Source organism: Pochonia chlamydosporia, chromosome 3 (genome assembly GCF_001653235.2).
Source record: "Pochonia chlamydosporia 170 chromosome 3, whole genome shotgun sequence".
Taxonomy (NCBI): Eukaryota; Fungi; Ascomycota; class Sordariomycetes; order Hypocreales; family Clavicipitaceae; genus Pochonia; species Pochonia chlamydosporia.
Window position 1 is genome coordinate 2,605,733 of NC_035792.1, and position 14,609 is coordinate 2,620,341.

The 14,609-nt window shown below is 51.1% G+C and overlaps 5 protein-coding genes across 5 annotated transcripts; 3 read left to right on the top strand and 2 right to left on the bottom strand.

Annotated features, from left to right (window-relative positions):
* Positions 1-358: 358 nt before the first annotated feature.
* VFPPC_04634 (Zn(II)2Cys6 transcriptional activator) lies at positions 359-2,296 on the bottom strand (the record flags this gene model as incomplete). The annotated part of the gene is made up of 2 exons (XM_018283957.1): positions 359-657; positions 730-2,296. 2 exons carry the CDS (start codon positions 2,294-2,296, stop codon positions 359-361), a joined length of 1,866 nt encoding a protein of 621 aa, XP_018145248.1.
* A 152-nt stretch (positions 2,297-2,448) lies between these two features.
* Positions 2,449-2,913, top strand: VFPPC_17707 (hypothetical protein; the record flags this gene model as incomplete). Its single annotated transcript, XM_022429396.1, has 1 exon — positions 2,449-2,913. The coding sequence occupies one exon, from the start codon at positions 2,449-2,451 to the stop codon at positions 2,911-2,913; it is 465 nt and encodes a 154-aa protein (XP_022285566.1).
* Positions 2,914-7,635: 4,722 nt separating this feature from the next.
* Positions 7,636-8,026, top strand: VFPPC_04636 (mitochondrial import inner membrane translocase subunit TIM10; the record flags this gene model as incomplete). Its single annotated transcript, XM_018283959.1, has 2 exons — positions 7,636-7,733; positions 7,834-8,026. 2 exons carry the CDS (start codon positions 7,636-7,638, stop codon positions 8,024-8,026), a joined length of 291 nt encoding a protein of 96 aa, XP_018145250.1.
* A 348-nt stretch (positions 8,027-8,374) lies between these two features.
* VFPPC_04637 (Sin3 complex subunit (Stb2)) lies at positions 8,375-11,159 on the bottom strand (the record flags this gene model as incomplete). Its single annotated transcript, XM_018283960.1, has 2 exons — positions 8,375-10,835; positions 10,921-11,159. 2 exons carry the CDS (start codon positions 11,157-11,159, stop codon positions 8,375-8,377), a joined length of 2,700 nt encoding a protein of 899 aa, XP_018145251.1.
* Positions 11,160-12,297: 1,138 nt separating this feature from the next.
* VFPPC_04638 (regulator of gluconeogenesis Rmd5) lies at positions 12,298-13,764 on the top strand (the record flags this gene model as incomplete). The annotated part of the gene is made up of 3 exons (XM_018283961.1): positions 12,298-12,451; positions 12,527-12,660; positions 12,739-13,764. 3 exons carry the CDS (start codon positions 12,298-12,300, stop codon positions 13,762-13,764), a joined length of 1,314 nt encoding a protein of 437 aa, XP_018145252.1.
* Between the last annotated feature and the right edge of the window lie 845 nt (positions 13,765-14,609).

Genomic DNA, 14,609 nt, shown 5'->3' on the forward strand with positions numbered 1-14,609 from the left:
TACCAAAAAAATTCAATACCGTATAAAGAAAACAAACAAACCCTTGTTACTGTATGTACCGTGCTTTCTTGGCCAGTGAGCCATAATGACTCTTTTAGCAACCCCCATCTCGACGTGTGACAAGTCATATCGAAAGCACAAAGAAAAGAAACACGGCTAGTCATTGCCGTGAAATGACGATCGTGGCTATGGCAGACGCAATAGATATGGTTACTGAAAGTTGATACTGTTGGAGCATGCCAAAATAGCGGAAATGGCAAATGAGTAAGTGACGTGGCACGGCTCGCAGCAACAGAAAAATAATAACAACTTTATGCTCGTGTTAAGATTGCATGTTCCCTTGTTTAGGGTCCGACCACTATGCGCCTTCCAGAGGAGGCACAAACGCGCCATAGTTGAAATCGACCAGCCCGTCTAGCATCCAATGCTGAGGATCAAAAAAGTCGTAATTCGTCTCACCATAAGGCATGCCAGCAATCATCGTGTTTGGAGCAGTTGCTGCCGCCGATAGCCCAGTAGCACCAGGCGTCAGGGCTCCATTTGTATTCAGCATGTTTGACGTGGGAAGAGGATGAGACGGCATCAGAGTGCTGTCGAGTTGCGAGGATGAGGCCGATGACTCGTTGGCAGAATCTGGATTCGTGGGATGCTTTGTATCTGAGACGGAAGTGTTAGCAACTTTGAAAGAACGACTTGGACACCTGTGAAACTTGCCTGGGTAGTACTTACTCTCGAGGCTTCCACGTCCTTGAGATTGGTACTCTTCCCTCCATCGCCAAACCGAATCAAACACCAGACTCATGCTGTGCCGGCAACGCACTTTTAGCTGCAAGCTGTCATCCATCTGCACAGCCGTATCGTCGTCTGGATTGTACGCATTGTTTCGGCTGTCCAAACGAGCGCCGTTCCACATCTGCACCATCAATTCAGCCAAACGCCATTGCAGATCGTTATGAACTACACTGGTTGCCCTGATAGCCTTAACAGAGTGGTGGAAAAGGCTTCGGCCACGATCAAAATCGATGGTTTTGCAGAAGAATGATCTCATCAACTTCAACAAGGTGAAGCCGGCTGCAACGAGCATCTGCTGCAGATAGTTGGTCGCATACAATAAGATGGTTCCTCGAATGCTGTCACGCGGTGAGGTAACTTTGTCCACCTCGAGGAGTTCATCGAGAAAGCTAGTTGCTGCTCTCCAAAGGCCCATAAGATCGTCCATATAGCCTGGGGTCTTGCTGGAATCGAAAAAGCCGGCAAGTCTCATGTGAAGCGCCGCCGCACGGAGGTGTAGATTCACAATGGGTCCAAGCTGCTGGGACATGACCGACGCTTGAAGCTCACCATAATCTCGGCGGTAGACTCGCATCAACATCGCACGGTGTTCATCACCGGCAACTCCTCTGGGATCACTCGCATTGCTATACATCTCCTTGGAAACCTTGTCGCAGAACCGCTCGATTTGGAGTCGTGCTTCAAGTTCAGTAGACAAGTGCAGCGCCGGGTCATCTCCAGGGCGAAGTGCAAGAGTCCAGTCATACAAGGTTGATGCCGGCTGTCCATATCCTGTTCCCACGTTTTGTGCTACAATATTGCAGACCGCCCAAGTCGTGACACGATCTGCCAACTGCTCCTTGTTGAGTTCGACTGACACCCTCGAAAAATCCCTAATATGATTCGGCCGATGCAGTCCAATACCAGTAGCCGTTTTCATCATGACACCACACAGAATATGCGTCGGGTCCGACGTTGTAGTGCTTGTCGGTAGTGGCCAGGTGCAAAGCAAGCACATGGCCTTGACGACATGGTAGTTGCTAGGTACCTCACCAATCGTGGTCCAAAGGAATCGGGTCATTGGGCCCGACAGGTTGGTAAGAAGGTTTGGACAGTCAAGGGGGCTGAAACGACGAGCTGCAACGGCAACAATGGACCAAAACAACAGCGGGTGTTGTTGGTTATATTGTTCGGGGGGTATTTGCGGGCTGAGAAATGGTAGAAATGGGTGGTAGTAGGCGAAAAACTCGTTGAACAGATGGGTGACATTATCATCAGTCAATCGGACACCTTCCAGTTCGTACGAATAATGCGGCACGGCGTATGCGCCGCCTCTCTTGAGATGAAGGAGAGAGGACACGGCCTCGTCTGAGCCCATGAGAGAAGGGTTGCGGGTATGTGTGTATGGTGCGGTGCTCGGGGCCACGGGTGAATTCATGTCGTCGTCGTCGCCGGCTTCTGGTACGAAGCCTTGAGCCTTTGCTCGAGTAATGTTGCGCCGCAGACGTTCAATCTCCTTCTCCATCTCGGCATGCTTTGAACGCTTGCCAATTCGTTTAAAGTTGGACTCTATCTTGCACTCAAGCTTCAAACGGTTGCACCGCGAGCAGCTCTGGAAAGGTTCTTGTACAACGTCGCACCGCAGCTATAATAATCCGTCATTGTTAGTCTACAAGAATGGACATGATGGTAAGTGAGGGCATTCCCCGTGCACCCCATTCATTGCCTGCCGGCCGCGGGAGCCAGAGCAGGCGATGCTTCCCCGAACAAAAACACAAATTTCTTGCTCACCTTTTGTTGTCTGCATTCGTTGCAAGCTCTCTTAACGCCGGGCTGGCGTTTCTTATCATGATCATGATCGCCATGATCGTCGTCCAAAGGGCTACCGGGGCTGCTTTCATGGGCGACAGGACCGCTTCGTTTCCTCTTAGGACCGCCATTGCCATGGCGAGAACTAGCTGGGCTCGTTGGACTCAGAGATGCCCCTCCGCGGGCAACAATTGGAGAGCCGTCCATGCACCTGCGAAGGGCGCGACAGCGTCACAGCCGTCGCAGCTCACCAGCAACCTAAAAAAGGCCAAAGGCGGAAGACAGAGCCGGAGCCCAAAGAATGTCAAGTGTGCGCGCCGAGCGGCGGGGTAGTTTCACTGGCCGGTATCGCGTTGCGCAGGCAGCGGATGTAATATATATAGAGTACAGAAGAATATACAAGACCAAATTAAAGAATTGGTCGAAGTTGCAGATAACACAGTCGAGGGAGGGCCGAACGCGGAGCCAATGTTGAAGATGTATGGAGTAGAAAGTTGGATTCGACTGAAGGTGGAGGAAAAATGGTCCAGCAAGTCTTCAGTGTCCAGTCACCAGCAGCAGAGTCAAAGTCAAGTTAAGTCAAGTGCAGTCACTGACCCCGACCACACCACACCAAGCCAGACTCAACTGGCAACTTAACTTTTCTTCACAATGGCTGGCTGACGCCGGCCGTTGCGACCGGGAGCGGGGACGAAAGGTGAGAAGGTGGGTACGCCGTGGTGGGGGAAGTGTCAACCAATGCTTTGATTGGTCAGCTTTTGTCCATTGAATCACGTGTCGCTTGCCTGGTTGGTCGATTTCGCCGCCTTCTGTCCTTCTTGGGGGAAGGTGGGACGGTCACCGGACTTTCGCCGCCGCGAGCTGAGGCGACAGCGAAAATGCAGGCAGGAGCATTGAAAGACGAAAGTGTGGAGGCGAATTGGGCAAGAAACAGGAAAGAGAGTCTGGCAAGTGTGGCAGAGTGAGGCTCAAAGCCATTGGCTGCTTGAATGTGAATAGAAATGGAAATCATTTTTTTGAGACAGCGATCGGGGCGAAGCTCGTCATCTGGTTGAATATTGTCTCGATATCCTGACTCTAAGCACAAGGAGGCCGTGCCCGTCTTGCCCGTATCGTTACTCCGTACAACAAGTCAAGTCTTTATGGACGGACTTTCCCCGTTCAGCCATCGACGGCGCCGGAACCCCAGTTTGTCTGCAGCCAAGTTGTCAAAGTCTGGTCTGGTCTGATGGATCAAATGCGACAGTGCAGCCGTTCTCCAGTTGCGCTCCACGTTTCCTACAGCCGGACCAAAGAGCCATGTTGAAACATCTGCAATCAATATTGCCGCGCCTCTGACTGGCTCCAGATTGGACGAACCCCTGATGGCCCGGCCCCGACTGTAGTTTGATGTTCACTTGGGGTACCAGACTCAAGCGAGTCCCTTTTTGTATCGACAGCACGAACTGCAACAGATGACAGATGACTGCCAATAATTGAATCTTCACTATTGGTCGAGACCTCTCAACATCCGGCAGCATTGCGACTGGAACACCTTACGGGAACACAGCATCCGGTGTGAGCATCCGGTGTGAGCCAGGCATTGAAATACCCGCGCTGTCGCCTCACCATCCAAATTCCAAGGTTGTCATCAGCGCCCTCTGACACAGATACTTGAGTACTTTACTCAAGTTCTTGCAAATCAGACCGCATCTCCTCCGTGCGCTGCCCCATCTTTCCGTGTCCACTTCTCCGTCTTGTTAGTCCCTTCCCCTCTATCCAAGCTGCCTGCCGCGCCGCTGCGTCTTGAACTTTGAGCACCGGCCAATCACGACATCTCGAGTCAGTCACCGGTTCCCATTCTCTCGTTTCGATGACTGTCTTGGGCTCTTCTTCTCCACGCCATTTGCAGTCGCTGGCTGCAGAGGTGCAGTAGTGGCTCATCCCATCCAGGCCTCACCAGATATTCTTGACTGTTTGATCAATTTGAGGCTCTGCCTGATCTGATGTGGCGCGTTCGATTGGATTGTTGATGGGTTGCAGGGCAGACAGCTGTCCACTCAATTTGGAACACTGCACCAGCACTTTACCGGTTTATTTACTCTGTGTCTGTTGAGCCACGCACGGGTCATCGAAGCGGACGTGAAGAAGGTTTTCCGCGCAGCTTCGTGCACTTATTAGAAGTGTAACCATCTTGCCCAAGGCAGATGCTTTATTTGAACACAGACGCATCAACAATGGCCGAATCGAAACAATCACGTCTCCCGCAAAAACGGGCTTTAAAACCAGCGCCAGCACCAGCGTCTTCGACATATGTTCAGCCATCAAGAAGCTCATCCGAGGTACAATATGCTCTTCCAGCACATCAGCCTCAGGTTGGTAAGCCTAACCACCATCTATCTGCTCTTTGCCGGAGTCAATTGCCTTGTACTGACCACGAATGCAGAGGCAATTCGTATCAACACCTGTGCCGTAGCTCAGCCACTCCTAGAGCCAGACACTCTGCAGAGCTTCCGATGAAAAGTCACGCAAATCAGGCCAGTTGCTTTGACTGCCTGGTCATGCTGCAGGCCCGTCGCCGATCACTGCCAGTCCTCGATCCAGTAAGATTGCAGTCCAGTATTCGTTGTTTATCAATCAACTGGGGAGAAGAGGTTCTCGCAAACACTTGCGGAGTCAGCAAAATCACTTCGGAACGCCTCGAAGTCGGCATAGTGGGCATCCGAGGGCTCGGAACGGTTGCCAAAAGCTGAGCCAACTAGCAAAGATGCCGAGCGGCTTTGTCATTTGATGCTCAGGGTCAGTAGTGGTGGTGATTGTTGCCAATCCAATCCAATCCATTGAGCCAACCAGACCCTCGGCGAATAGACAAGCTTGGGAGAATGCGGGGCAAACCAGACCAAACCAGACATGATCCAAGCAAAGTCCCGCCTTTTGGGGGCTAAACTCATCCCGATACGCCAGCTCCAATGCTCCAAGAGATGGATTGTCCAACGACTGGGGCATGGGGAATCGTTGACGACAACCTACTGAAAAAAGGGCAAATCCTCTCCTGACGATCAATTCTTTATAAACCTCTGGTCGTATTCTCTAGTTGCAGCTGGCAAAAGACGACATTGCATTTGTGGTGTATTCAAGCTTCGAACAACTCTTCTCCTTTCTACTCAGCATTAACTAGGCACTGGCATCATGGCCACGGATGGTATTGTGCCACTGGTCATCAACGGCCAAGACTACTATCCCGACAAAACATTTGACGTCAAGTCTCCGTCTACCGGCAAGATTACTCACAAATGCGGCGCCGCCTCTGTAGCAGATGCCAGGAGAGCTGTTGACGTTGCCGCCGAGGCTCTCAAGACATGGCGTAAGACCACTCCGCAGGAGCGGCAAAACATCTTTCTCAAAGTTGCAGAAATTATGCAGAGCCGTCGCGAAGAACTTGTGACGTATATGTCTGATGAGACAGGAGCCGCACAAGGATGGAGCGAATTCAACATCAACACCACAATTGGCATATTCAAGGATGTCGCTGGCCGCATCGCCACGTTGGAAGGCTCATTCCCCGCCACGATGAATCCCAGCAGGAGTGCGATTGTGATGCGTGAGCCCTATGGTGTCGTCTTATCCATTGCGCCATGGTATGGGGGCTGCCAATCCAAGTCTTACTGCACGTTGAAGGGGGTATGTTGCTAACAAACAAGCAGGATGCTCCATACATACTCGGCGCCAGATCAGTCGCGTTCCCAATTGCTACCGGAAACACTGTAGTATTCAAGGCATCCGAGCTTTGCCCAAGAACCATGTGGGCGATTGTGGATATACTTCACAAAGCTGGACTCCCGAATGGTGTATTGAACATGATTGCTCACGACCCAGCCGATGCTCCAGCCATTACGTCCTCTTTGATAGCGAATCCACAGATCAAGAAAATCAATTTCACAGGCAGTACTAACGTGGGCCGAATTATTGCGAAGCAGGCAGGAGAGCATCTCAAACCGGTGGTTTTGGAATTGGGCGGCAAAGCCCCTGCCATTGTATGGGAAGACGCAAACTTAGACCTGGCTGCGGAGCATTGCGCGCTCGGCTCATTTATACACAGTGGCCAGGTGTGTATGTGCACCGAGAGAATTCTCGTTCACAAGTCTGTCAAGGATGCCTTTCACCAAAAGTTCGCCAGCGCAGTTGAGAAAATCTTCCCAGCCAATGGCGATGCACCCATCCTCATCAACAGCGCGGCGGCTCAAAAGAACAAGCAACTCGTTTCCAATGCCACAGAACGGGGAGCGAGCATCCTTCACGGCAGTTTCACCACTCATGAACTCAGCGAGACAAGACTACGACCTATTATTGTCAACGGTGTCACTCCAGAAATGGACATTTATAAGACGGAGTCGTTTGGGCCCACCGTTTCGGTTATCGAAATTGAATCCGAAGAAGAAGCTATTCGTATTGCCAACGATACCGAGTATGGGCTATCGTCGGCAGTCTTCACACAAGATTTGAGAAGAGGTTTGCGTTTCGCCGAGGAACTGGAGACTGGTGCCGTCCACATCAATAGCATGAGTGTTCATGATGAGAGCTCATTGCCTCATGGGGGTACCAAGAGTAGTGGCTATGGGCGATTTAATAGTTCCATCGGCCTGGATGAATGGACAAGGACAAAGAATGTTACTTTTGACCGATAGCAGAGTATATTTAAGTACCTAGGTACGCAAATCAATCATGAGGTACAAGTCACAAGAAGCTCAGTTTGAGCACTAGTATACTCCCAACAGAAAACTGAGCCAACATCACTGCAGATTAAAACCACATCCTATATTAAAAACAAAAGACAAAAAAACCACCAACTCATCACAAAATATTCCAAATCGCCGTCTCATCCATGCTGCCATTTTTGACATCTCAAGATACAGGGTAGCGGGCAGACATCTATCTTATCGATAAGCACACGCATAACGTAAGCACTCCCTACCCAGAACCCCATACCCAAATTTTCGACTCCAGCTACGTCAAACTCCTTCCCATCACCGCATACATCAACAACAAACCTCCCAACGTCCAACCCAAACCATCAAAATGTCTTTCCTCGGAATCGGTCGCCAACAGCCCACGTCGGAGCAAAAGATTGCCGCTGTAGAAGGCGAGATGCGCATGATGGCAGACACATATAACCGGTACGTTACCCTTGGCATCCGCTCCAACATCCGTCGCATCTGTTCAATACGCTTCGCTTCTCGAGTGCGCACCTGGTCAATACGGCACTAACAGAAATAGTCTCCAAAAAACCTGCCAAAAGAAATGTATCCCTACCGACTACCGCGAGGGCGAGCTGAACAAGGGCGAGTCGGTGTGCTTGGATCGCTGCACCGCCAAGTTTCTGGATACGTCGATGAAAGTCAGTGAGATTATGCAGCAGCAGGGCCAGGCTATGGGTGGGGGGCCCCAGGCCGGCGGCGGCATGTTCTAGGCGGATTGCTGAAAGGGACTGCTCAAGTTGGGGAGAGGAGGTGCTTTGGGCTGGGGGTGGTGTGGTGTACGAGTATAGACGGAGCGGGCGTAGGTGCATTGGCATCAGGATACACCGAATTGTAAAACAATTGATATTTGATATATTTAAACTATCATGATTTGGGACTACATCTCCCCACCAACGACAAGTGGTATCTATCTTATTGCGAAAGTGACAAACGCCCTGTATCCTTGATATGCTGTCTTGGGAGAAACAAAAATGGTGCCCGTCTCCGCCATGCTAGACAAAATAAAGAAACGTTGAAAATTATGTGTTAAACATGCTGTAGGTAAATGCAAAACGTCATCACGTCTCACGTGTAATGTTTGGTCCAGTCCCGATGCCCGTAAGAGTCCGGACGAACCAGTGAAGCCAGCTTTCTGTTTCGAGCGTGACCTTCAACTCCGCAGCTCGGCTCTCCACATCGTCTACCTGCCGCTCAAAGTTCTGGATGCTGTCCTCAACATCTTGCACCTTTTGGACCAGGCCGTTGATTTCGTATTCGAGGCGTGCCAGGAGGACTTCAATCTCCTTTACACTCTCTGTGAGGTTCTCGCGCTGTTCGCTGAGGAGCTCGTCCGAGCTGTAGCGAACACGCTGACAAGCTTCATTCAGCTTATGATATATCCCTTGCAACTCTGCTTTATCCTGTCCGTATCGTTCGTTGAGAAACTCTACGGCCCGGATCTTGTCCTCGACCCAAGGCCCGACATCGCGTATAATCTCCTCAATGAGATGGTTCAGATGGCTGGCGGCTTCTGCATGAGCCTCCATGCAAGAAAGATAGTCTGCGGTCTCGGTAAGGTCAATAACGTCCTCCCATGTCAAAATAGCCTCTTCCGCGTCGCCAAAAGACATTCGGCGTGGCCATCGACTCTCGTTTGTGAAATGCTTGAAGCTCAGGTCAGCTATACCGCAACTGCGTCGTCGGGCAACGATGACTGCCTTGCTGCCCAACTTCTGTTCCTTGACTAACAGGGGCCCTCGGAGGTCGCTGTCGTCTTCGGTGGATTGACCAACCGAAGACCCCTTATGACTGATACCCTTGCGAATCTCGGTGCCGATACGACTTAGGTTGTTGTCCGACTCTCCGGCAGTCAGAAGCTCATCCCCCGATTTCTCATCATATTTCATATCCCTTGCCGATGCTGCAGAGATCTGAGTCTCGTCACCTTGACTAGGGAGCACGTCGTCGCCTCGTTTGATTGCTGCGAGGTACTCTTCTGGTTTGTTCTTCCACGTAAATGCTCTTGTCACAATAGCGGGGCTTGATGCCATTGCAGAGTTTTGTGAAGCCGACGACAATGGCGCGCTGCCATTACCCCCTTCCGAGAAATCCTCTTTGGCAGAGATTGACAACTTGCCTGCATGGCCTCTTCGGTTGCCGCCGACTGCATCCTTTATTCGACCAAGACCGCTACGGGCGTCGTTCATCTTGCCCGCCACACTCTTAAATACTCCTCGGCGAAGGGCATCTCTATCACCTGACGTATCTACATTGTTACCAACGGTGGCAGACGTAGAGATAGAATATGGCCCGGCGCCAATGTCGTCCTTACGACGAGCCTCCAGCTCCTCATCTAGCGGCAAAGAGTGTGTCCGTTTTGAATTGTTAGTCGTAACGTCGCTTTTCCCAGCAAACATGCTGCCAAGGTCTTGATCATTACTACCAAAGGCATCGGCGACAGATCTTCGAGCCTTGCCATGCCAAAGCCACCTTGGTCGGTCACCGTAAGCTAGGTTGACGAATCTGTCAATGTCCACAGTTTCGATGTCCGCTAGACCGCCCTTGTCTTTGCCCGAGACCATGTCCATGACGATTTCACCTCTTTTGCCTCCGATCTCAGTCACCGTAGACTTGACGGCTTTCTGCACTCCCCATCCCTCACCAGCTGCACCTTTCGCCGTGGCAGTATGCAGCCGAAACACCGTCTGCCGGTCAAGGCGCCGCGTCTTTTCCAATTTTTGTTGCTTTTGAAAGTAAGCGACGCCTCTCTTTGTGCATTCGATCTCGAAGACATCCTTGGAGACTGGCGCACCGTACCAATGCAAGCGATTCCTCGCTCCCATGAACATACCCAGCAGAGCTGATACAGTGGAAGGGCCTAGCATGCCATCGTTCGGCTCAAAGTTATAGTGCTCAGTACCGACTTCTGTCCACCAGTTGCTGATTGCCTTTTCTGTGACGTCGCATAGTAATCCGTCTATGTATTGATGATCCAACTTCTCAAACATGTAGAGTGCAATCTGACATAATTTAGTGAGCTCGACAACGGACTGAAGGATGGGAACACGATCGCTTGTCTTGTAAAGCTGGTGAAACTTGGCCTGTGTTGCTTCGGTCGGATCCGTTAGCGCCAAGCCGGACCGACCTGAGCAACCTAGTCGTTTGAGGTTTTCGTTGACGATGAATGCCTGACGGTGCTTCCGTACATCTCCATCTGGTACCGGGATCACGGTGAGAGCTGAGGGAAAGTTGCTCAGGTTGGTAATCATCAACTCGCCAAGGTCTGTGTCTTTGGGACGTGAGTTGTGTTGGCTAGCAGATTTGAAGAATAGTCGTAGTCTCGTGGACCATAGATTTTGATCTTCTGGAATAGAGACAATGCCAACCACTATGCAGTGCCTCTCGTCTCCAGTATAGGTTGTCACAACTATGGTGGGAGATTGGCGAGAGCAAGCCCATTGTTCAACCAAATACAACTCATAGCCACCAAGGATACATCGTCGTTCGATAACGGTTACGGAGGGGTCTTCCTCCAGGAACCTAAGAAGCGCAAGACTATTAGCATCTGCCTTTTGATGGGAGGACCAGATGGGAAAGCAGGCGGTGTGCTGGAGATATCCATTACCTGAATGCCAAAGGGTCAGGCAGCACTAGACGTCGTTGCGGGACTGACGTCCCTTGTAACGTAGAGGACAGGCCATCTCGGGCTCGAACTTGGTCTTGTGTATATGCACTTTCCATGGGATTATCTCGAGGATAGCGTGGCGATGCGCCCCTGGAGGGAGAAGAGAGGAAGTCATCGTCTCGTTGAAAGCGACCGCCCTCCTGGGGCAAGGGCAACAGGAAGCCTATTGGTGATGTCATCTGGGACGGCAGCAGTCTGTCTGGTCAAAGCTAGTTGGAGCACGAGGGCTTCCCGAGGTAAGCCACTGGGGAGAGGCCGACATGCGGCACTCAGGCTCTCGACATTTGACGAGCCCGGTAGTTGTGTTGCATGAGTAGGGTCGACGGGGGTATGCTGGAGTCAAAGACAGACACGATGGATGTCAAATGGCATGTGATGCAAGTCGGAAAGTGAGTGGTAGTAAATGTGATGAGTGTGAGTGAGAGCAATGAGCTTTGGATTGGTGTATGGCGTGCAGCGGGGCTGTGCAGCGGTCAAGTCGATTGGTGCATTCATTGAACCTGACCAGACACATGCCAGCGGCAAGTGGCTATTGGGGCGCTCAAGTGCTGCATGTTTGCTGTCTGGTGGGGCTTAGAAGGATGCGGCAGGGACCAGATCACACACAGTCCAGACATCCAGATGTCAATGATCAAACTTGACTTCAACGTGCATCAAATCAGAACATGAACTTACATTCAACCGTTCTGTTCTATTGCTTCATGACCGCAGAATTGACCCCAATATGTTGATACAATACCGCCTCGTACGGAGGACTGATACCACGCATTTCCCCGCCTGCTTTGCTTTCGTCACATTCTGAATCCTTTGTCTTAGACTCTGCCGCCAACGTTGAACCGTCTGGTGCAAGTGCTGAGTAAACTCGCTCAGGTGCTGGAACATTGAAGGCGTCCAGTGTCAGACATCTGGACACAGACGCACTGAAGCTGGAGGCTCGATGTCACCAAGACCCAGTGCCGATGCCATCCTCTCCAACCAAGCCGTCCCATCCAATCATGCTCATCCACAGTGGCCAACCAGACCCCACCCAACTTCACCACACCAGACGCCTATCGATAAGCCCGCCCCGAAGCCGTCCACAACTGGCGTGACCATCACCGACGTCAACCCGCTGAGACGGAAACTTGCCCATCATTTCATTCTCAATAGCCATTTCGACAAATCACAAGAGGCAAATCCCCCCTCTGGCTGTGTAACTGGCCGTTTGTCCCGGCACAAAGAGTCAAAGAGTCGCCGACACACATCTTCCCGATTGCAAGGCCACCTCTTCCTTCTCACCATCGCCTGAGTTGCACTTGAGCTCCCCAGCCAGCAGCCATGGCTGGAGCGGAGGAAGAAATGCCAACGTCGCCCTTTGGGCCGTTGCTGGCAGAGCTGGCTCGCATGCGCAAGTCCAACTTGAATGCAGCTATAGACGATGTCGACTCGATAATTGATTTGCTAACGGCTGCACGGGAGCAGGTGGCTGGTGGTACGAGACATGACTTGGCATTTCATTTCGCCCGGCACATGGTGATACACAAAGTTGGCTAACACTATCGACCAGACGACGACGCCCACAAGATAAGCATGGCTATGACAACACTACAAAACCCCGTCAAGGCCAAGTTTGAAGCGATAACGGACGATTTGAAAGATGTGACGAAAGCTCAGAGGAGCTTTGGCAAAGCACTGGATCGGGTGAGTTGACCTGGCTACTTTGCACCAAAACGTGCTCGCCCTGCAATTTAATGACGCCGAAACTAATTATATTGGCAGGCTCTTCCCCATCGAGAGCTTCCCATGGAAGCAGATGCCATGGCCGACCATCCCGATCTGATCAACCGGGCCATAGCGATGCACCTTTTACGAGAGGGCCAATTTTCTGTAGCATCAACATTCCTCCGCGAAGAACAGGACCATCGAGAACAACACCATGCGTCAGTCTCAACACATCGCAGGAGGCCAGGAATCGATGAGGACGGTGACGATGAGATGAATAGAGACGAGGATGGAGATGAAGATATGCAAGGGCTACACTCTGAAGACCTACAGGACAAATTCTCCGAGATGTACAGCATCCTTTCACAGCTCAAGGAGCGTAATCTCGTCCCAGCTATAGAATGGGCCCGCATGAACAACCCCAAACTGGAAGCCAAAGGCAGCAACCTCGAATTCGAACTCAGCAAACTCCAGTTCGTATGGCTCTTCAAAGGCCCCTCCGTCAACGGCCTCCCAGATGACATTAACAATGGTCAAATGGGAGCCCTGTCCTACGCACGCCAACACTTCGCCCGCTTCCAATCCCGTCACATCAAGGAGATCCAGCAACTTTGCTGTGCAATGGTATACGCCCCCAACCTCGAGGAGTCGCCGTACCGCCAAATCTTCGAAATAGACTCCGCATTTGACGACGTTTCCACCTCCTTCACCCGCGAATTCTGCTCCCTGCTAGGCCTCTCCGCCGAATCACCGCTCTACATGGCCGTCACGGCAGGATCCATCGCCCTCCCCCGCCTCATTAAATACACAACCTACATGAAGGAAAAGAAGACGGAGTGGACGACAGAAAACGAACTCGCCTTTGAAACGCCCCTCCCTCCCTCCATGATCTACCATCCCATTTTCGTGTGCCCCGTAAGCAAGGAGCAAACTACGGAGCAGAATCCGCCAATGATGCTCCCCTGCGGACATGTCATTTGCAAAGAAAGCCTGCAGAATATCGCGGCAAAGGGATCACGGTACAAGTGTCCCTATTGTCCTACAGAGGGGCATCTACGTGATGCCATCAAGATCACTCTGTGATCAATCATTTTGCTGCTGATTGGGTCTGCCACCGCTCTGGCGTCATGTGGATTTCGGCGTTTGGGAATGGAATGGTAGCGATGGGTCGTGTCTTTTGGTTTATCTCTTCACTAACGACCTTGCTGGATGGATGTTGTTGATTTTAGTGCTGTTTCATGTTGTCTTGGTTGGCGTGGTGGTGTTGATTTTGCGTCTTTTGCCACATAACCCTAGCGTTACAGACCTGTTTCAACCACTCTTCAGAATACAGAAGGATTCCAAACTACAAGTACAATGCCATGGTATTCACAATTCCGGGTCGTATTTTGCCCACAGCGCACACAGGTTACGTCATATGAATGCCGAGTTTTTGATTCAACACTTGATTGTATTCAAGCACAGCTAAAGCTGAAAGGAGCGTCCCAAGGAAAATCGTCTATCCAACCATCCCGTATCGTCCTCGTCACATTCCATCCCCAGCCAAATCCAACGCGTAGTAAAAAAGATCGCTAATGATGCTTGAGTATCCATCCTCCAAGTGCAAACCCGTAATTAGATATATTGTTGATTGCACTAGTTCCGAGGTAGCTGATACTGAATAATGATTTTCTCCTCAGTCTCCATAACTCTGCGTCGACAAATCCTGTCGAACGTGTCGCCATGTTTTTGGATTCAGAGTCGATGAGCAAGGCTGAGTGAACAAAAAGGAAATAAAGTGTCTTTTGGCTGTGTTGCTCTTGAATTGAGCCATTCCTAACGCTTCGTGAGATAAGCGCACAAGAGCCATCTTGGTTCCTGTCATCGTGAAGCCAGCTGCACGATAACCGGGTGGTAAGATGGACGATATCTTTCGGGGGTATTCGTAA